Source organism: Camelus dromedarius, chromosome 4, assembly GCF_036321535.1.
Source record: "Camelus dromedarius isolate mCamDro1 chromosome 4, mCamDro1.pat, whole genome shotgun sequence".
NCBI classification, from domain to species: domain Eukaryota; kingdom Metazoa; phylum Chordata; class Mammalia; order Artiodactyla; family Camelidae; genus Camelus; species Camelus dromedarius.
Genome location: NC_087439.1, coordinates 20,735,712 through 20,759,042, shown reverse-complemented (window position 1 = coordinate 20,759,042; position 23,331 = coordinate 20,735,712). Strand labels below are relative to the sequence as shown.

At 33.7% G+C, this 23,331-nt stretch overlaps 1 protein-coding gene across 5 annotated transcripts in view; it reads right to left on the bottom strand.

Moving 5' to 3' along the window:
* Window positions 1-2,314: 2,314 nt before the first annotated feature.
* Window positions 2,315-23,331, bottom strand: part of SPOPL (speckle type BTB/POZ protein like) — a 61,606-nt gene continuing 40,589 nt past the window's right edge. The window contains exons 2-11 of one of the 5 annotated variants that reach the window (XM_031451343.2): window positions 22,943-23,079; window positions 22,637-22,758; window positions 22,217-22,368; window positions 20,223-20,350; window positions 15,125-15,302; window positions 14,982-15,037; window positions 13,437-13,559; window positions 10,406-10,548; window positions 10,263-10,316; window positions 2,315-6,861 (exon numbers count right to left, since the gene is read on the bottom strand). In XM_031451343.2, coding sequence (XP_031307203.1) covers window positions 6,717-6,861; window positions 10,263-10,316; window positions 10,406-10,548; window positions 13,437-13,559; window positions 14,982-15,037; window positions 15,125-15,302; window positions 20,223-20,350; window positions 22,217-22,368; window positions 22,637-22,758; window positions 22,943-23,020 — 1,179 coding nt within the window. In that variant the 5' untranslated portion in view covers window positions 23,021-23,079 and the 3' untranslated portion in view covers window positions 2,315-6,716. Of the gene's footprint in view, window positions 6,862-10,262; window positions 10,317-10,405; window positions 10,549-13,436; window positions 13,560-14,981; window positions 15,038-15,124; window positions 15,303-18,469; window positions 18,567-20,222; window positions 20,351-22,216; window positions 22,369-22,636; window positions 22,761-22,942; window positions 23,080-23,331 lie in introns of those variants that run through there. The other 4 variants (XM_031451342.2, XM_010983919.3, XM_031451347.2 and 1 more) reach the window with 4 other exon arrangements.

Here is a 23,331-nt window from a genome sequence, read left to right as displayed (position 1 = left end):
TTTTGAGTATTCTCTTAGGAAAGTGGGGAAAGGACGGAGAAACAGCATGTAGCAAGCTACTACTACCTTTAGGACAATGGATTAGTGTCTTACATATATTTCATTTATTTTTTGTAATTTTCTAAGATTATGTGCTTTATACTAGTTTAGTTAACAGTACTGTTTAAATTTATTTTTCACTGTTTACTTCAATGCATGTATCATGGAAATTATCAGTTTCTGGGAAGTTTGAAGTAATTCCCGTGTAAAGCCAACTTAGTTCCTAGCCTTTTGTCAGGTAATTTATTGTATAATTGTTTACATTTTTTCCTTGATTGTCAGTTTGAGCAATTTAGAGCTTAAAAAAGGGCTTTCCTGCATTAGTCCTACCTACCTACGGACTCAAGAGTTCTCTCACTTGGTTTCACTCCTACCCCCATCAAAGAAAGACATGCGCACAGAGGCAGCACACATCAACAAAAAGCGCTACTTTTTAGCTCTGCTGAATTTCAGTAAAGTCGCCGTCTCCTCTGACCCTTGAGCCTCCACACTTACAGAAACTTTCTCTTCTGTGCCTGGCTGGCAGTAACATACTGTTCAGATGTGCTACCCAAGTACCCTCTATTCCTCTTTCACAAGGCTTATATTTTGTTACTGACTTGATTAAATTCTATCAGAACGGGCATGTGTTACACACCCACGACTGAGATCATTACTGAGTAAGTTCTTCTGATAGTTGGTACATTTAACCTATTCCATTAGTCACACTACTTCTGCTAGATCTTTGTAATGTTATCTTTGTCTTCTCCCTTTTTGGTATCTTAGTTGGTTCTCTTCCCCGACTTTGCCACACACATACAATATTTTGCTTGTGCTTTGGAGGATACATAGTCTATTTTAAATTCTACCAGTAGATGATTAGAGCTCCTTAATTATTTTTAAAAAATGTTCCATACAAATCTTGGTCAGCATCAGAGACTACACACAATTGGTTGGATGATAACATCACCAAGCTGCCCACCTCCCACTCAATTTAAAGTTGACATCACTTCCTCAGAAAGGCTATCTGAGATCACTGTCCCCATCCCAGCTTAGGTTTCTCTCTTGTACTCCTGTCACAACTCACACATTGTATTGTATTATAGTGCCTTCTTCAAGAACAGACTTCATGAAGACATGCACCATTTATAATTTATTTATCACTATAAACCAGTCCAGCACAGTGCCTAGTACTCCATTAAATTAACTGTCGATAAAACTTAAACTGAATCATCTTTATTTTCATCTCATTATCCCTATCCCTGTGATCTGGGACTATTTGTGAACCCTGTCTTCTACATTCAAATTTCTGCTTTATCATTTCTGATGAAATTTAATTCATCTAATCTTACAGTAGTTTCAGTTGCATGCCACTTTCATTTTTGCCCAATGTTCATAATGACCTGCCTGTACATTTTTTTTTTTTGGCACTTTATAAAGTATACATTCCAAAAACGTTCCACTGTGGCAGTAACATGAGTCCTCAGGACACTGTCTGCCTGTGTCTGTGTGTGTGTGCGTGCACATGCACACTGCAATTGTTATTCCTAAATCCCACAATTTTTCTTTCTTTGTACTTATCAGGCCTAGTCTGAATTTGGACAAAAGGGTAAGATTAGATACCATAGGAAATGTCTGGCTCTGATGTCACAGACTGGACCAGGACTACACGTGAATCCTTCACAAAGGGATTAAGGGTGGAGGGCAAGAGAGGTGGAAAAGAAGCAGTGAGAGCAGGAATGACAGACTTTTCTGCAGATGCATACAAACCTCCCTGGTACAAAAAAATAAGAAGGTAACAAAAAATATATTGTGTGGAAGACTTGTACCAATCTCTTCTATTTAAAAATAGTGATCAAAGCAAATGCCAGTCTTGGCCTTCTCTTAGAAATAAATGATTCTGAGGTGATAAAACGGAGGAAACAAAACAACCGAGTGTTCTAAGTATTAAGGGTGCCAGCTGCTGCAGAGTAGAAGGGAAAAGGTTATATATAGTTCATTTAAAGCTTAGAATGTGACCACTTGTCCTATTTACTGTAATTGTATAGGTAATACTTTGTTTCAACCCTTTTATTCTTTCAAGGGTAGTTCAGTGTGTATGTGTATGGGTGTGTCGGGTAAATGGAAGGGTTTTTTGTTTGTTTTTTTTTACTGTGCGTTTCTGTTACTTTGGTCAGTATTTTAAAGCACTAATTAATTATGTGACTGTTACTAAGCTGGTCTAGGAATACACTGGCCCAAATTTGCTCTTTTTGATTGCCGCAAATATTCAATTAAAATTAAGAGGAGGTAGGAGGACCAAGGAAGGGTGATCTTTATTCAAGTGCTACATTAAATTACATAACATCAGCATACATCATTCAATACTGATGGTATGCATATGTTAATGTACATAATGTAATTTCAGAGTTGAGGAATATGTCTTCAGTAGGTTCCAAAAAAACACCAGTCTCTCTATGTAGAAAAGGCAACTACTATGCACAATTCTAAGTTACCATACCAAATACATGGCTCTTTTTGTGAAGCATCACAGTAATCTGAAAAATAATTATTCATACTTTTCAAATAAACACAAAATAAACCAATTAATTCTGAATAAGTAGTAACAACTTTATTTTAAGTCAACGTGCTGAAATGCAAAAAATATTTTTCAGCAACAAGATACAAAAAGTATCTCATCATTAACAGCTGATTAAAAATGAGGCTGAAAAGTTCAATATAAGTTCTTTATACATTTGAATCTTGAAAATCAATTTCCCCCAGAACTAATTTTTAAATAATCTCAGCAGAATTTTATTTTCAAAAATGGGACTCAAGTTTTACCTTCATTCTAAAAATATTGAATGCAAAATTAACTGGGTTACAGTATACAATGATAAACTCTAACAACAGAAAAAAGATTTAAATATAAAGTCCACATAATGCAAACAGAAGACACGGTGTGGTGATTTCATTCCTAGTGAAGAGGAAGTCTTGCATGGTAGGCACTCAATAGTCGTTCAACTGGACCTAAAGTTACATCATTCCATTGAACACCTAAATAAAGCAGAGCTCATAATCTGTATAAAGAGGTTTGCAAAATACTCTTATGTGTGCTGAAAGTGCTGTTTTTATAATCTGAAAACACTAAAGCCACCCCCGACCTTGTTTTGTGGGAATACACTGAGTATTTTCATTTTATCCATCAAAGAGAATAATAACTCAGGACAAGTCACTTCTTCAAGTAGACTCGGCTTTGAGAAAAGCCTGTTGAGCTGGATTTTAACAAAACAATTTACCAAAGCCCTAGTGTGCTATTTTATTAACACTGGATAGCATCAATGAGCCACAATTTTATAAAGAATTCTGCTCAGGATTTAAATTTATGCACAAAAGTTAAATGGGCAAATAAAACAGCAATTACACTTTTGGCAACTTAAGATCTAACTTAGATCTGGCTTAAAAATAAACCAATAATGTTCATGACACCTTTTTAAGAGATCTTTGTTAATATTTTAAAACTCAGTTTAAAAATTGATGTCCTAAAAAGGCACTGTTTCACATTTTATCATGCTATAAGTTGGTCGTATGTTTGAGAATTATGATTTCCTCTCAATTGTCCCCCCAAATAAAGCACATTTAAATGGCATATATTTCAACTAATCTAAACTTTCAACATTTAACTGAGTCCTATTTTCAGAAATTCACTCAAACATACCACACACAAATCCAAGCGAATACACGTGTACACACCACACACACACACACACCCAACGACCACGGAATACATGCAAGGAGCTCCAATTACTATTTCAAGACAATGACACATGAGTATTCAAGGAGGTAACAATGGCAGGCCATAGTGTTATGGCACCTTCATATTTGTGCTCCAAATACCGATACACATTACAATTAAAACATGAAAAAGGCACAAATACAGTGTTTCTATATATCAATCTAAAGAACAGTTCTCCAATGGTTACTTTTATAATATGTAATATTTAAAACCAGTTACTACTTTTCTAAGAAAAAGCTCTGTTTAGGTGACAAAAGGGAAACAGGAGCAAACTTACCGTTCAAAAGGCAACACTGCTCTGGACAAAATCTGTGCCTACTGAAAACAATGTGTGTAGTTTAAAAATGAAAGAAAAAAGCCTATTAGAGCACTCACATCAAAAATATATTAATAGTTTTTTATCACTGCCTTAACCCACAATACCAAAAATATACATAATAAATAAAAAAAATAAATCAACTACCCTATGATTCTGTTAGTATAATGGTAGGCATTATATTATCTGAAAAGTGGACATTTCTACAAATGTGGATATTCTTACAACACAGTGTTTGACATTTTTGGTACAAAATGTGCTACCAAACTAAAAAAAAAAAATCTTTATAATAAAACCCTTCAGATTTGCAATACACACTATAGTAAGTAAGAAAGGGTAAGCTGAAATGTTCATTATACATGTTATTACTTAAGTCACTATGGTTAGAAATGTAGTTTCAAAGCAGTGAATTAATTCACAATGTGCCTGTGTGCCTTTGATATAAATGGATACACCAGTATTTTTTTTTTTCATATTTGACAACAAAATTTTATAGCCTGAGGAAGGAATTTGTTTTCTTGTAAGACCCAGGCAAAAATCTTAAATTCTTACAGCGTGTATGTGTGTGTGTGTGTAATTGTACATTGTAAATTTAATGGGCTCAATCTTACAGTGAAGTTACAGAAGTGAATTTCTGTTCCCTATGAAACTCTTACATCGGATGGAGTCCATTCGTATATAAGAATTTTCTAACCTAAGGAAGTCTTCCAATTTCAAATTTAAGTTAACACAACAAAGACTCAAACTATACACAGAAAAAATATCTGAAAATAATGGTCTTTTCAAACTCTAGTGTGCTGTTAAAACCAATGATTATCTGACAGTGTTAGTTCAATGTAAATATGGATCACTCTTGGTATATTAGGATTGCTTCGGTAAATACCTAACAGACAACAAAAATAAAATCTATTTTAAAACTTCAGACTTCATTTTTTTCCTTTCGTCCTAAATTCAAAAATGAAACAAATTATACAAATTTTAACTGGAGAATAAAGTTATAGATGCAGATATATAGGTATACGTAGGTATATGTGTTTTCCTTTTTTTTTCCCCCCTAGTGACACACTTTTCCCCTTGTGGTCAAATATCACTGTTACAGGAAATCAGATGCAGTGAGTTGACGCTGATTGCTCCTGCTTCTCCAGGACAATGCACCGGAACAGACCTCCGTCGTGAACAGAGCTATCAAAAACTGAAGATGTGTATGTGTTTAAAACTAAAATTCATTTATAGTAAAGAACTGGCCTGTGAAAAACAATTTATAAATAATTTATCCTGTTCACATTATGCAGAATTTCAATATCATCCACAATGTTGGTACAGTAACTGAGACAGAAAGGAGAAAGCTAGGGAAGAAAAAAAAGGTTTGAGTGTAGCCTGACATATTTCTAAGGGTTCTCTCCTTTTAGTCTGCAAATAGTATCAGTCTGTTGTTTTCAGAAGGAGAGCAGACTGTTCAGGATTCACTTACTGTTCAGGTGCCTTCTCCAAAGTGTGATAAAACAGGAGTAAATTCAATAATGAATATCTGAAATTCAAACCAATTTAACTATAATCGAGAATATCTTTCTTACCTATTTCACAAACATCCCAGTTTGCCTCCATCTGTCTTAAAAATTTTTCAAAAGTTAAGACACAATCATACCTTATTAACTCCCTCAAAAGCAAAAAAAAAAAAAAAAAAAAAAAAAAGTACCATTCAGCATATAAAAGTTATACATTAAAAGTGCATATTTATCATCTTAATTGGCCCACTCACTAAATTTACATTTGGTCATCCTGACTTTTAACATGTACAGAATTCTTCATATAAATGTAGCTCACTATAAATTAAAAAGAATTCAGCACAAAACATGCTTTCTTCTTATTGAAATCTTAACCTCAATCAGTTCTCAATCACTGTAAACTTGGATAAACTCAAAAAGAAACAAGCAAAGGTTTGTTATGCTTCTCTTAGTTTGTCTGGACGGTTAACATACAAACATCACAAATTTTACTAAAAGCCTGGGCCAATTCATTGCATATTTGCCCCCTGAAATGAAAAATAAATTAGAATTGAAGCAGTGTATTGCCGTAACTTACCTTGAAGGTAAGCAGGTTCTCCTGTATGAACAGAAGTTAGACTGGAGACATTTCCAGTGATCTCCAAAACAAGTGCTTGTACAGAGAACCTAGTTTCAAACTTTGAGATAGCATAGGACAAACCCTGCAAAATTCATTTGCCATTCTCAAACTAATGGAAGATCCCTTTTTGAAACTTATTATCTTCAGTTATCAATATTACTGCATTATGGAGCTAGTGCAATCCTGCATAGCCTTGATCACAATGACAAGGCACAATAAAAAAAAAAAATTAAAGTATATGAACAAGAGAAGTCATTGAAGATAATTTAAGGCCTTGAAGTGAATTAGAGTATAATCAGTCTAATTTAAAGCTGAAGAATAAACCATAATTTATCCACCTGAAATGCAAGCAGTATGCTTTTCAGCTTCTGTTCTGTGGACAAGACAACAGAAACAACTCTTGCTTATGGTTTGTGTATTAGAATCCTTCTGGACCTGGAGGAGTAAAAGTCAGTTCCATTTTCCTACAGTTCCTGGAGGATTTCAAGACTGTTTTAGCCGTTTCCGTGGAACAGCAAACTGTGGGCACTGTGCAGATGCTAGTGCTCGGAAGGCCTCTGCTACCAAGTGAGGGTGAGACTGAATCATGGACTTCCACCCTGATGTTTCCATTATGTCTGTTGCTTGGCTGAAAAATACAAAGTGAGATATTTAGTATAGAGTCATTTTCAAAATGCATTGTTGAACTGTCAAAAATTTTTTTTTAATTTACAGATTTCAAAGTGTTTTGGAACACTCTGACTATGTATTCAAACCATTTGAATTTACCCTTTAAATATCACCTTTATCTTACTGGTATTTTCTGTTGCAACTGAAACGATTCACTTTTTCAGGAAGTGCTATCCTGAAGCGTGTGACACCTGCCTCTGTATTTCTGTTCCTACTGTTAACCGTTTCTGTACCTGCTCCTTCTTTTCTCCTGGATCTTACATGCAAGTTTTCCCTAGAGTTCTACGTTTTGTCCTCGACTACTCTTTTCCCTTAATATTCATTACTCATCTCATCCACTCTTCACAATTTTAACTATCATATTCAATGATGGTAAATATTGATTTGCTAAATCCTAGCCTCCCCACAAAGTTTGTTTCCAACCCTGAGAAACAAACAAACCTCGGATTATCAGATAGGAACTCAACATGCCTCTCCTTGAGCTCCAGATTCTTCCTTCCTCATTTCCAATCAGCTAAGACTTCCACCCAGTGATTCAAGTCAAAACCTGGGAGTCATTCTATACGCCATCCTTTCCAGTCATCAAAGCCCTGTTTTTATTCTCCAAGATACCAAATCTCCAGTTAAGGCCACATCAGCTCACATCTGATTTACTACAAGTCTCCTACTTTGTCATCTTCTCTATCTTGGCTCCTTTCAAACCAGCTTCCATGCTGCCTTAGTAACATGAACACTCCTCTCCTATTGTTCTCCACTGCCAGTAAACAAGTTCTTTAGAAAGAGAAACAGTTTCCTAGTTCCTCACTCTAGCTTTCCACCTCCCAGTTCCATGCTCTTGCATTTTGTATGATATTGAACTGTTTATTATATCCTATATACCACATGCTCTGAGTAAATACAGTTACTCAAGCAGCAAAGCTAGTTACCCTTCCTTGTCTCCTATCTTCTCTTTGTACCCACCCACCACCCAAATAATACCCAATTATAGTGTCCATTCAAAGTATTATATCCTTTCATTTCTCCCTAGCCCCACTGTCACCAATCAAGTGTAATTTTACCCGTATCTCATGCCTGAACCACTCCAATAACTTTTCAACTGGCCTACCTACACATAACCTTGCTCTCCAGTTACCATCACCACCTCAGCTTCCCCACAATCTGCTCTCTACCTTCCATAGAGACTGCTAAAAACACACACCTGATCACGTCCTACCCTAGGTTAAAACCTTTCACTAGATGCCCATTACTCTTGTCTAAAAGCCCTAATGTTTATTTAGATGGCCTTCCATCATCTTATCTTTGCCTTCTTTCTCCAGCTTCTCACACCTCCCCCGCCCCCCACAATGTTTTCTTGTCACCAAAACTCAGCACACACAATTGTCTTTTTCTGGGATATATACACTTTCCCACCTCTTCCCTTTTCTTCACCAGGGTAACTCCTATTAATACTTTAGGTCTTTTATTTATACAACAATTCTTCAAAAGGGCTTTCTCTGACCCCTGGAAAGGTTAGGTCTTTTTGCTATATGCTCAGATGAGTATGCTCTACATTACCTATTACCTATGTATCTCCTGCTAAACCACAGACTCCACGAAGGCAAGCAAGATACCTGTCATGTTTGCCATTATACTTCTGGTGCTGAGCACAGTGCCTTGGGGGTCTACTGGGCAATAAACATAAGTATCTGTTAAATGAATGACCAACTACTGCTTCACGCTTCTGTACTTTGATTCAAGCTGCGCTTTCTGTCTGCAGTGCCTGCTATTTCCTTCTTAGTTCTGCTAATTCCTAGTCATGTTTTAAGACTCAGTTCAGTCTCAGTAAAAATATATATACCCCCATAAAGAAAACAGCTCAGCTCAGTCATCTTCTTCCCTAAACTTCCAGCTTTAGTCAAGTGTCCTGCACATACCTTTAGCACATTACTTACCAAAGTATAATGAAATGATATATTCATGTATGTGTTTCTTTCATTAGATAAATGTCTCAATAACAAGGATTTTTCCTCATAATTGTTTTTATATGCAGAACCCTAGCATGGTGCCTGAGACACAACAGACGCTTAAGTAATGTCTGCTGAACTAAACAGCTAATAACAAAAGAATTTTTTTTTTAATTTGCCTGACATCGAATTACCAGTGTGTCATTATGTTTATAATTTCAACTAGTTGTTTAGAATCACAAAGATACTTAATATACCTGGCAATTTCACTTATTTAATTCAACAAATATCTATTGAAGGTCCCTATGTACAACACAGCTTCTACATGGGATTAAGTAAACATTTTTTGACACTGAAAAAGTTATACAATGTAAAATATTTTCTTAAGAGAATAAAACAAGAGCTTGCAAGTGGCTACCTTCAAAGAATCACAACTGTCAGTTGACTTTTCCTGGGCTCACACACCATGATGATAATGTTATTATCACACACACTGACCAATAAGTAGAACAACCAGTATCTTAAAAGTAGTGACTAATTTTTACTTGCAGAAAACAAAATTCATAAACCGTTAAGAACTCAATTAACCAACTTCATATCTATCAAAACAGATGAAAGCAAGCAGACATTAAATCAAACATTTGTTTTCTTGTCTCTAACACTGTCTTTTTCCAGTCATATCAACTTTTTGATAATTTGTGAAAATGGAATTTAAGGGTTATAAGCAAAAACTAATCAAAAGCAGATGCAAATTCCCCAACCTATTGACTCTTTTTGATTTTGATTACTTGCAGAGTAAAAAAGCCACTCTAAAAATGAGACAGGAAAAAAGGGAATGGTAAGTTCTAATAGTTACGTCATATCCTGAAGAGTCAGGCTTAGAAGGAGGTCACAACTACCCCGCCCCGTACAGTTGTACCAGGGAAAAGAACGCCCCAGTTGCTACCCTTTCTGGATTATCAGGCAGTCAGACTAACACAGCATGTGATGCAGGGCGCTTGGCTAACCCAAGAAGCAGTGGGCTGGCATTCAAATGTCAAGACTTTCCAGGCCAATCTGGAGGGTACATTCCTCACAGGATAAAATAAACATTTCCCACATTTCTAGAAATGCTTCTGAAGAGGCAGGGAGAGGGTTTCTAGTAGTCACTGAAATACCTGGACTCAGCTGTATACTACGTGAACATATGTGCTTAAGAATTACAGCATCCATCCCAGTTCACGTTAGAAGCTGATCTACAAGGGAGCATAGCCTCAAGAATCCACTAAGTAGTCAAATTATTTTTTAAACAACTGGCTGTTTGCTTCATATAACTAGTATCTGGATTCATACTTATTGTAGATGAACAAAAGGCTATGCAAACATTTAATTTCATGTATGCAGATCAACTTTAAGTCAGAAACTGATGTTATCTTACTTGCTGTTCCAGTTTTTCCCATCTTTACACCCAAGCTGTCGAAGTACACTGCACCTGCATTGAAGATTTAAACACACTTAAGAAAAAGTTCGGTGAAAAATGGCTGAAGGTGTCATGTCCACTGAAATACAAACATAGCTTACCTATTAATAAAGTCTATGGCTTGTGCTTTCAACTGTTCTGCACTGTGCAAATCTGCAAGGACAAGGGTATCAGCAACATTTTCTACTGAGAGGTTACTGCACAAAGCTTCTTCACACATGACCTTCAGCCGCTCCAGTGCATACTGTCCGTAAGGAAACACAGCATTAAACATTTACTCAAACAACCAAGTTTTAAATACGTATTTGTAACTTAGAAAATGAAGTTAAAGCATATTACACTTTGAGCTGAGGGTACTTTAAAAGTCTTTAAACTGTTTTAAGTAGAAAAAGTATGAATTAATACATTCAAGAAAAAGACTAATTTTTCTTAAATTTCTATTTGTGTAAGTGCAAGATACAGTGTATTTTTAAAACAGGGTTTTATTCTTTAAAAACCCCTTACTACTCAATACTCTTAATGAGTATATTTCTCTCTCCTACTATTTTAAACACCAGCTAGTACACTGCATTTTGTCACTATTTAATCCTGAAGAATAAATTATAAAGCTAAACAAACCATATTTGTAGCCATTAAAAACTTACTAGTATATATGTTATCAGAACATCTCTGGCAACTTTATTGAGGTATAATTGACATGCAATAAACTGCACACATTTAAAGTTTATACAGCCATATAACAATCATTAAAATCAAGACAGTGAACATACTCATTATTCTCAAAAGCTTCCTTCTATCTCTTTGTAATCCTTTTTCACCCCACCCCAGGCAACACCTCTGATAAGCTTTCCACTGCTATAGTTTGTATTTTCTGGAGTCTTCTATAAATAGAATCATACAATTTAAACTTGTTTTTGTCTGGCTTCCACTCAGTGTATTTTGAGATTCATGCAGATCGTTCTCTGTGTATCGACAGTTGTATGCTTTTTATTGCTGAATGATATTCCACTGTATGTAGACATACCATAATCTGTTTATCCCTTCACCTGATGAACATCTGAGTGTGCCCAGTTTTTAGTCATTACAAATAAAGCTGCTGTAAACATTTATATACAAGTCATTATACAGGCATATGTTCTCTTTTCTCTTGAGTAAAAACCTAAAAGTAAACTCACTGGATAATACGGTAAGCATAAAACTTATTAAAAAATTGCCAACTGGTCTTTCAAAGTGGTTGTATTAGTGTACGTTACCATCAGCAGTGTATGAGAGTCCTAATTTTTTCATATCCTTGACCATATGTAGTATGGTCTTTGTAATTTTAGCTATTATATTTATAGAAGTATCTCATGGTGGTTTTAATCTATACTACTCTAACAACTAATGGTGTTGAGCATCTTTAGATATATTTGGTTGACAGTATTTCAGAAAGTGTCCAAATATTTTTATTTTTAGAAATAATACTGTTAACTTCTCACTGTGTTCTGAGAGTTCTTTATGTAGTCTGAATACAGAAGTCCTTGACCAGATATATTCTGGATAAAAGTTCATGAGATACATGCTTTGCAAGGATCTTCTCCCAGTCTGTGGATATTCTTCTGTGTCTTCTGAAGAAAATTTCACTGGAGTCCAATTTATCATTTTTCCCTGTATGTATATGTTTTTGGTGTCATAGCTAAGAAGTCTTTACCTAATATAAGATCATGAAGATTTTCTCCTATGTTTTCTTTTATAAGTTTTAGATTTTTTTAGGCTTATAATCCATTTTTTGTTACTTTTTGTATATGATGTAAAGTTCACGAAGTTCTTTTTTCAGTGAGTTCATAGTTCATTTTTCAGGCAAAGGGTATCCAGCTCATCCAGCACTATTTATTGAACAGACTATCCTTTCTCCACTGAACTGTCTTTTCATTTTACCAAAAATTAGATTTTCAAAGATAAAGTTTTAAGAATTATATATTCATATGTGAGTCTATTTCTGTACTGTTTCAATGAGTGATTTACCTATCTTGCCACCAGTACAACACTGTCTTACATACTGAAGCTTTATGAGTTCTCCACTTTGATCTTCTTTTTCAAAGTTACTAAACTACTCTAGTTCCTTGCACTTGCATGTAAATTTTTAAATCAGCTTGTCATTTCCCCCACCCCACCCCAAAAAAAACATGCTACAATTCTGGTAGGGACATGTTGGTTCTACTAATCAAAGGAGAACTAAAGTTTTAACAATGTTAAGATTTCCAGTCCATGAACAAGATTTCTCTCTCCATTTTATTTAGGTCTCCCTATTTCTCTTAGCAGTGTATTTTTCAGTACATAATCTTCAACATCTTTTGTGAGATTTATGCCTACATATTTAATATTTTTGATGCTATAAATTGAAATTTGTACTGAGATAATTATAGATTCAACTAAGTTGTAAGAAGAGATTCTGTATACACTTGTCCCAGTTTCCTCCAATGGTAACATACTGCAAACAAGTATAATTATCACTAAAAAAAAAAAAATACACACACACACACACACACACACACACAATATATATACACATATATACATGGACAGAAGTGGCACAGACATTAATACTTCTGGAGAAAGCTCCCAAAGTGCTTTCAGGATAAAGAACTACTGGCTGTGAAATTTCCTGATATTTCTGCACTGTTTCTCTACCTTCAAGAAATCGCCATTCTAAAAGAACATTATAAAGATTAAAAAATAAATCTATGAATACAAAATTAAATTAGACAAAATACCCAATATTTTTCCTTTGTTTAAACAAAGTCATGCACTGTACCTTAAGACTATCTAAAAATTGTAATAAATTATATATGCTATTATGTGTGTGTTCTCATAAAACAGTAAAGATACACTCAAAACTACTGAGTTTACAGTTAATTTCCCATTTCTTCTATATACTCTAAATTGGCTCAAGATATTTCTTCTTGACTTAAAAAAATTCCATTTCCATATTATGCCACTGTTATGTTATTTCAGAATACTCTCAAGAGCCATCCACAAATAGTATAAATTAATTCAATATTTCAAGTTATTGGAGATTTTCATTTGATGATAGCTTTCTAGATACATGAAGCTTGAGGACATTTTTCAGCTCTTTAAGACCTAATTACTTACTTTGTCTGCAGCTGCCAACAAGTTGTCAGCCATCTTGTCAAGGTTTGGTGCTTTCCCTGTGTAAATGAATCTCATCATTTCTTTAAAAACCTCAGGATCTACATCATTTATTTCCACTCGATTCTGATATTGAAAACAAAGAAAGTTATATTTAAAGAACACACACATACACAAATGAACCAAAGCAAAACTTTGACAGTAATTTAAAAACCCCAAATCTGCACTCAAGTACGATACAACTCAAATACACATTAAAGTCTATTTTAAAATTCACGTAAGTAAGCAAATCTGAAGAATGCTAAGTAGACAAAGTAAAGCATGCAGGTCCAAGAGAAGTACACCCAATCAAGCACTACCGTGTAGGGAAAAAAACCCAATCTCTCAATTAAAAAGAGTTCAAACCAAAATCAAACCAAAAAAAAACCCTGTAAGGCCAAACAAAATACATCTGTATTCAATTTCTGACATCCATCTTAGAGGAAGATGGCTATTAATTATTCCTTTGTTGAAAATAAATAGGTCATAATATAATACCTAAGACCCTATAACCAACCAGTGGTTGTATTCCCAGTTTAAGCAAAGGTGGGGGTTAGATATCCGAGATCATACCAGAGCCCACTACCTCTGAACTCTGCAAAGTGGCATGTAATATTATCTACTGGCACCTCACCTCTTCACTTGAGCATACTCAAGTCTAAGAAGACAACTAGTTGCTCTTTTACTCCTGCACCTTTGTATCTGGTTTTTCTCCTCAGGTCAATAAGGATAAATATCCAACACTAAACAATACTAAACTTTCTGACCCTTTGCTGACAATAATATTTGACATCATTGATCAGAGGACTGATCATACTACCTGCCCAGACCAATAATCAAAGGAAAGAAAGCAGCTATTTTGTTGCAGCCCCTAGTTCTGCAGGGAGTATAAAGCTGAGCCACATAAACACACTCAGAAGTTGCCTAGTTGGAGCAATAAAGTTTTACATGTAGTACAACCAGCAAAAATCAACCTCTAGTCTCTAATCTGACTACACTTCAAGAGGGACAGGTGGAAGAGAAATATCTGGGAAAACGAAATAGATAATATCTTGATTATAGTTAATGTATACTGATATAATTTATGTCCTTTATTAAATCTAATAAATATCCTCTTATTATAGTGGTAGAAAGAATGTAGGAATTATTTTTGTTCTAAAAAATAAGTTCCAAAATCAACTCATAAAGTCTAAAAAGATGGACTATACATCTTAATTGGAGAACTCTCAAATAGTCCAGAATGGACCAGAATAGTCCTTTGGGATAGCTACCCTTTTATAACAACTAGGCATTTATTTTGCTACTAGAAAGCTGTCAAAGAGCTATTATTTGGAATATTTAGCCACATTAAGCTACATCTATTTTTCTACTATATAACATATTTCCCCCATCTATTTCTTCCTAAAATCATAGTATAACAATAAGAACATGCACTGATACTTCTAAAATATACATTCCACTATTCTACATTTGTACAAGTTAAATATTAGCTCTTTAAACCATGTGTACCTTTTTGCTTTCTTCCATTTCATGTTCAAACATTGCATTAAAAACTGGGGATCGAGCTGTAACAAGATCAAGCATCATTATTTAATGAACAAATTTATGAAAGAAACATACTATATATATATTACCCAAAAGTAGGAAAGTACCTGCAAGTACAGATTTATGAGCTTTAAATTCTTGTCCTCTCACGAAAAAACTGCAATCTGTAAATCTTGTGTTTTCCCAGAGATTACCTAAATCTTCTGCTAGTCGACATTCAGGCACCTTCAAAGTATTTGTATTAGTATGTCCTGATATATTTACTGAATCTTGGACCACACTCACCTAATCAAAAAGGGACAACAAGAAAAACACTTTTATAAATTGACAGCAATAAGTAACTACTAAGTCTAAACTTAAATTTCTTATCATTAAAGTCATTTGGAAAATTCAGTGTACTCCTCATCAAAACTGCTAATACCTGGGATTTGAATTCAAGGACACAATTTAAAGGAGAAAAGTAATATAGAAAAAAAAAGTTAAAACAAACGTGATGATTTTTAAGGGGCATTTTATATAAATGGTTTATTTTTCTGTTGGAATGCTTGGATATTAAAGTAATTAAAAAAATTATTTCTCAAGAAAAAGTCATATGGTGATGCCAAATTCAAACAAGGAGAAGATATCTCTAAGGAGAATAATTTTTATTTCCTCACACTACAGACCTATCAACATTTAAAGTTCATTATACATACAGTAAACACAGCATCACACTTACGACTTCTTAGAGTATTTTTAAATGTTTTTTAAAACTACAGCCTACAATATGCAACTTGGCAATTTTAAGTGTTGTCCCAACATGTTTCAACTCTAATAAAATTGACTTAAATATCTAGTAATATTGATTTAAATTTTTAAGTATAAGAAATCTCACAAAACCAATGTAGTTGTTAGTGTTCATGGAAATCTTTTATTAAAAAATCAACAGTAAAAACAATAGAAATATAATTTAGTTTGATTTGCAGAACTTTTACTTACCTATGAAATAATAAAGTTGGTAAGATCGCAACACTGCTTTTATATAGTCCAATATGTTATGGATTAAATTATCTAATTAAATATGTCTATACACGGAACAAAATCTTAAAATCCTATTGACTAAGTCCTGCACACCAATTTTAAGAAAAGGAATGTACTTTTATTAGAAATGTCATACTATATTTAATAAATTGAAGAAACTACTATCTCAACTAATAAAGCAAATATTTCAGAGTAAATAAACCATTTTTCACAAAAAGTACTATATTAGTTATCTACTATTTTAAACTGCTATTTTGTGATCATTTGCTATGCAGCAATAGATGCTTGTGTTCATTTAAAAACATACTTCATAAGGCTCTTGTTAAATAAAAGTAGGTATAAGTAAGGACAAATACAGAAAGCTATGTAGAAATTGTAAATTAGAAATGGATAAACTGGACCAAACTAGTAACATTCTAAGAAAGTTTTAGTAATAGTCCAAAACAGAATGTTTGGAGAATATTAAATCTCATTAGTTCTAACTCACCCAGATTAAAACATCTATCTCATATGAATGGATGGACAATTCTAAAGAAAAATTTATTTTCTGAGGATATTTTTATTAACCAAATTTGTTTTTCCAAATTTTGTTAACTTTTGAGAATCATGTGTCATAGAAATCATCTAATCCAATCACCTTATTTTATAAAAGACTTTGAAAAAGTGGGATCAAGAGAAAGTTACTAAAGCGTCCTAAATCCACCGCTAGTCAGTATCAAAGGAAGACTAGACCTATATGCCCAGATTCCGTTTAGCATTCTTTGTACTACACAGTATTTCTTTGGATTTTCTTTTTTAAATTAGTAGTACTTTAGGGATTTGTCACAACCACCTTGTGAGATGTTTTTCTAAATATAGGAGCCAAGACACTGTGCACATAAATAAATCCACCAATAAAGATTATTCTATTCCATTAAGGTTTTAATTATTCAAATTAGAAATTATAAAATTTCTAAAATTTTATAAGCTACAAAACAGAAAAAAAAAAGCTTAATTAATCCTTATCTGATGGCTCTGTTACACCATATATTTAAATTTAGGAGAGGATTTCTTAAATTCTCTTTGTATATCATAACTCAAAACAATGTATTTAAAAATTTGGCAAAACCAGATGATAGAAGGGAAAAAGGATTTTAAAAAAGCCCATTATCATTGGTCATAGATATTGATGATGTTATATTTGTTGTACTTGGTATAATAATTCAGAAGAATTTATACTACTGGCATACACATCTACATAGTATCACAATGACTACAGATTTTAAATAAGACGCAGTTAACATTTCATACTCCAAAGAGTCTCTAAGGGACTACTTTATAGAGCAGAAATTACTGATCTAATTAAAATTGATATGCAATGAATTCTGATGATTATTTTCTCGATACCTATAACTAAGAAATTGGTAAAATTTAATTTTTTCTAGTACATACTCAAATACAGATAATGAACATTCTTACTGAATGGAACCTAGAGTAAAAAATTCAGAAAAAAGGCTGAGATTCTTTCCTCAGGTTAAATTGTTGTTCTTTCAAAATAAAAAGGCAAATGCACAATACTCAACACTGACAAAAGCTGAAAAGTAAAACCTCAAACTCACTTGACAGCTATTTTTGAAATCCGCTTTTGGCTCAACTCTGGGGATGTAATTTAGACGAAGGATGAACATGTGCAAGCTCTAATCAGCTGTGACTAACTGGGAAATCTGGGTCTCCTCTAGTGTGGAATTAAGGTGAATACTGGTTCCAATTTTTAAAAATCTCATTTCTCTAAACTAATTCTGTAAGATAGGAATTTACAAAGGTGCATAATACTACAAATTTTGCTGCTCTAATCAACTACCTAACCATCCCTCACACTAACTCCAAAGTGAGAAACTTTAATAGTTCAATTTCATATCATCTTCTAGAATAATGGGTCTTCGAATTTACAACTTCAATAGACAGGTATCCATTTTTAGAATTTGGGTGATAGAAATAGGGTTGTCAATTTTTCATTTTGTCATTTTAGAGAATAAAACCCAACCTCCATCCATTATAAGTATTATAAAATAGAAAGGATAAGGATAACTTAGCAACAGAAAAATAGGATGAGAAAAAAAGCATGTCCTTCTAAATGAATTAATTTAATTTTATGAAAAACTACCTATATTCTATCCGTATATTTATTCTTCTGTATATCATAGACCAGCATGGGTCTATAGACTATGAGATTATTTAAAGTCTGTTGGATTCCAAAAGATAAATTAATCTAACCAATTTTTTATTTTTCCTACTTATTCCTCAATTTCTGTTTTCTGCATCACTTTGGGAGAGAAGGGGCATAGCTGTTTATACTGCCAGAAATTTCTGCCTCTGGCTACTTGATACGTAGTGTGGAACTTGCAAGATTACGTTATGTCTTGCACAAGAGGGGTAGCGCCAAACTGCCTTACCTGTCTACAGCACCACTTGCAGGGGAGGGGGAGGAGGCAGATCTTTAGGTAGGGCAGTGCAATGCTTCCTCCTCTTCTGCAAGCAGTGCTGGAGATGCTGTAGAAGGAAGGGCATCAATGAGAGGTACGGAAGAAATGGTGGAGGGCACCAGGAATATATGTTCAAAGCACTTTTTGCCCACCTATGTTCAATACAGTGCCCAGGATTTAAACGTCTACATCAGTAAAGGTACATATTACAGTAACCAAAAATGAATCTGATCAATGTCAACAATAAATCTATATCATAGTGGGTTCTATTTTTAGGAAGTCACTAGCATGTATAATTTAGCGTGTGAATAAAAAGTATACTTCAAAAACATGTATCAAAAAAAGATCTCAATTTCAGCCTTCATTCTGAATTTCTTGTTTGTCTAGGTTCCAGTAAAATATACTTAGTAAACAATATTTCAATTCCAAAAGAAGAAATATTTTCTTCAAATGTTTATCACAAAAAGACTTAGCTGCAGTATTTTTTTTTAATTGAATTACATAGCCTTTAAGTTCCTTTGAATTCTAAGGTTATGTGATTTAAAAAATTAATATGCTGAAATTTAAGATAACTGGTAAAATTCTGAAAAGATTCTACATTTAGAATGCTTAAATAACAACCTATAATTATTTAGAATACTACTTAACATATTTATCTATTGGCAACAAATGCTTTTAGTGTTTATTTTTTTCCAAATTATTTAATGATAAGCTCTGTTCAAGATATTTATGGTATGCACTTTATCAACCAAATAACTGTATTCATAATAAAGTAATCATACAGTTCATTTAACTTGTCTAAAATAAGATGCACTATATTTCCAATATGTAGTCTCTGGGTCCGTATTTCAACTATTCTTCTGACACAGCATAATGACATACAATTAGTTTATAATCTTGCCAAAAAAATTTACATACTTTCTATAAAAATATGAAAGCTAATTTAGTAGCAGTTAAGGAAGTTATGCTTCCAAGACACTTTTCTACTACAATAATCTAATGAAATATATTTAACGTTGAGGTTACTGATCATCTCAACAATTTGTAAAGTTGCATAATGATAACAATGACAGCAGCAAATTCGAGCCTCAAATTAAGATAAATTATAAGTGTAAATTACTGGAAGGGGCAATGCTGGTAACTTTCAAAAGATGGCACTTTATGCATATGTTTGTACCTTAGAAGTTTGTAAACAGACGTGGGCATAGCTTAAAAATCTGAGATGCTATTGCTTATAACGTTAACATCTATTTGATTACATGAACCCAACTGGTTGAATGAACAAAGAGCTTCCTAATCTTTTTCAGGCACTTTCACTACATTTCAAGTACGGATTCAAACTGATAAACCACTAATAATGTTGAATATGATCAATCTGAATATGACAAAAAATACTGACCATCTACTCAGAATTATTCAGAATGAAGAAGATATTTAGAAATTTTAATATAAAGCTGTACACATCCAGAGCCTTCCTATGAGGAAAATTTATATACAATTTATAGTTAAAGATATGACAGAACTTTTTCAGACTGGACTATTATACTGATTTCTAAAACAATCTAGTCATTTTTACTGGTAAAACATTTACAAAGTAAACCTTAACAATTACACCAGTCACTTAATTGTACAAGTACAACCAATATTGTTTCAATGTATATTTTTGCTTTATCACTAAATATAACTAACTACCAAAGTTCCTTGAAATAAAAAATGTACCCACCTCACAAAATAATGTAAGCTTGTCATCTGGTAAAAGACCATTAGCTTCATCAAGCAAAAAATCCCTTCGAATGAATTTTTTAAAACCCCAGTCCTTGCCTTGTACAAATCGATATGCTCTTTGGCTTTCTGGTGGAAAACAGAATAGAAGTTTAAATAAAACAAGTATCCAAGAAACATTTTGTTAACAACACAGTTAAATGAATGTGCAAAAACAGGACTTGGCCAATGCATCCATCATAAAAATTATAGATAATGTGTATTCATAAATAAAATGTCCCAAGAGTTTAAATTTAATCAGGTAGAACCAGATCATTTCACAGCACTACCACAAATTTTGGCCATCATCAATGAGCTCACTTTCAGAGTCCTACATATCTAAGTAGAAGAAAGGAAGAGATCTTTCTAACAATCCAAGCCCTTTAATAATGAGGCAGGATCACAACACACTGGCACAGGCACAGACAGGCACACTATTCATTATCTAGTATCAGAGCCCAGTCAGAAATACCTCTCTCATTTCCTGCTTCTCCCTTTAAAAATGGATGCTCTAAATCACCAGGGCATCCTTTAAACTCTCCTGGGACACCCACCTCACTGATTTAAGTTTTACTGAACTAGAGAAAATTCCACTAACTGCTGAAAAAGCTAAATAAAGTACCATATCATTCCTAGGTCTTTAGACATAACCCTCTTACCTCTAAAACCAACCAAAAGATGGTTTTCGTATGATTTGTAGAAGTTTTAATAAATAGCTTAAGTAAATATTTCAAATGCATAGCATACTGGTTAACAACTGTATACTATGAAATAAGATCCTTTACAGAAAGTATTCATTATCTGTTACACAAATTGGAAGTGGAAAACCAGTAATAAATCTAATTGAAATACTCTATGGTATGGAATGAATGTTTATATCCCTTCAAAATTTTTACGTTGACACCCTACCCGCAATGTAACGGCATGAAGAGGCCAGTGACTGGAAGATTAGATGAAGTCATGAGGGGAGAGGTCCTCACGAATGGGATCAGTGCTCTTATAAGAGACCCCACAAACTCCCTAGCCCTTTCCACCATGTGAAGACTCAGTGAGACAATGGCATTCTACAAGTAGGGTCTTCACTAGAATCTGACCATGCTGGCACCTTGACCTTGGAACCCCCAGCCTCCAGATCTGTGAGAAGTAACTGTCTGTTGCCATCCAGTTTTTTGTTGTTGTTGTTACAGCAGCTTGGACTAAGACACTCCCCTATCTTAAATGTCAGACAATGTGAAAATACATTAAAAATGTATATTTGGAGGGTTTTTTGGGGGTTTTTTGGTAATGATGATACTTGATCTTATCATTCACTTCTAGAAATCACTTAAAATTTAATGTGGCAATTCATGATATATTTTATTACATGTACACTGTACATTTCCTCTAAGGCTCTTCTATTATGAACCACCAGCTACATGGTTTCAGCTGGTTATAATTCAGAAGCTTAAACTGAATTTAACAGGTTGTGAGACTAAGAAAAATTGATTTCCTTTCAGTCAATGTTTAGTCCACTGCTCAAAAAAATTTTAGTGACAAAATATCAGGACACTCAAACTCCTTTCACATTGTTCTTCAGATTTTATTCTCTGGCAAAAACATCAAGGAAGAAAAAGAAGTATTTCCTGAACACCTGTTATGTACACCAGGCATTGAACCAGGCACCTTGCCCTAACAGTAGCTATTTTTATAAGTGACAAGTGAATGTCATTTTAGGACATAAAAATTTTAAATTTTTAATATGATTTAAAACTAATTTTACATGTCTTATGAAACCTAAGATTTAGCAAAACAACTATAACTCTACGCTGTCATTTAAAATTTAACAGCTGAAATTAAGTATTTTTGGTTAATCAGATTTTAGATTTTAGGGGGAAAAATCCTGTTTTTCCAGGTAAAAGTGCAGAAGTCACAGTACATAATTACACAGACACTTCTTCAAGGCAGTTTGGAACTCACCCATTGCTTTTGTTTCTTCCCTTTTAGCATTCAGAAGGGAAAATTTGAATTTTGCTCGAACTTCACTTTTTGGACAGCTGACTAAAAGCAAATATAAGGACAAGTAGTCTTTACTTTCATCATCTAATCCCTTTGGATTTACCCTCAGGCACCTAAAATAAAACAACAGGCTCACACAGAGGAATATAATACTTGAAACATTCAAGAAACAGGCAATACTGAAATCATTTGTTAAACAATCTAATAGAACAGCACTCCTGCCAACATCCCCACAGTTCTTTACAACTGTCTATACTATTAGGAACTTACTGTAAATCAAATATAAAATTAGATTAATATCCATTCAGAAACAATAACAAAACCATAAAGTCGCTGATGATAACATCAAAAACAAATACCCAAAATAAATAAATATCTTACCATTTCATTTTGTCACTGGGGCTAGATGAAAATGTTGAACTTTTTAACACTTCACCCATTTCTTCTCGACAAAAACTGAAGTTATTAATGGTCCACATGTAGGAAAATTTTACTACTTTAACCTAAAATATTCAGAAAAGCAGTTTTATAATGATGCCTTTTAGGCTCAACTTGTCACATGTTAGACAGCCTATGACCCCACTCTTCTAACGCTTCTAATAACAATGCCAATGTGCTTCACGATATTCTCAAAATACTGTAAAATTTGTAACTGACATAAAGTAAGCCATTTTTAACAGCATGTACCTGTGTATAACACCAGCTTTCTGCTATAGGACCAGCAGACATATCTCCAGAGAGAGGTGGACTGGGTTCCCGAGACATTGCCAATTTATCACAGTCTTCTAAGATTTATGCAATATCCCACACAGGTGAGTACTTCACTACAAAGAAAACAGGTTTCACTTACAAATAAAAAAATTTGACTGACTGAATCAAAAGGGAAGAAGTACTTAAACAGTCATAAAACAATTATCTTCCCAAATCAGATTATGAGGAAATGTGACGATTTCATTACTTTAGTAAATTTTTAGGTGAGGTAATTAGGTTTATTTATTTATTTAATGGTGGTACTGGGGATTGAACCCAGAACCTTATGCAATTCTACCACTGTGCTATATATCCTCTCCCCATTT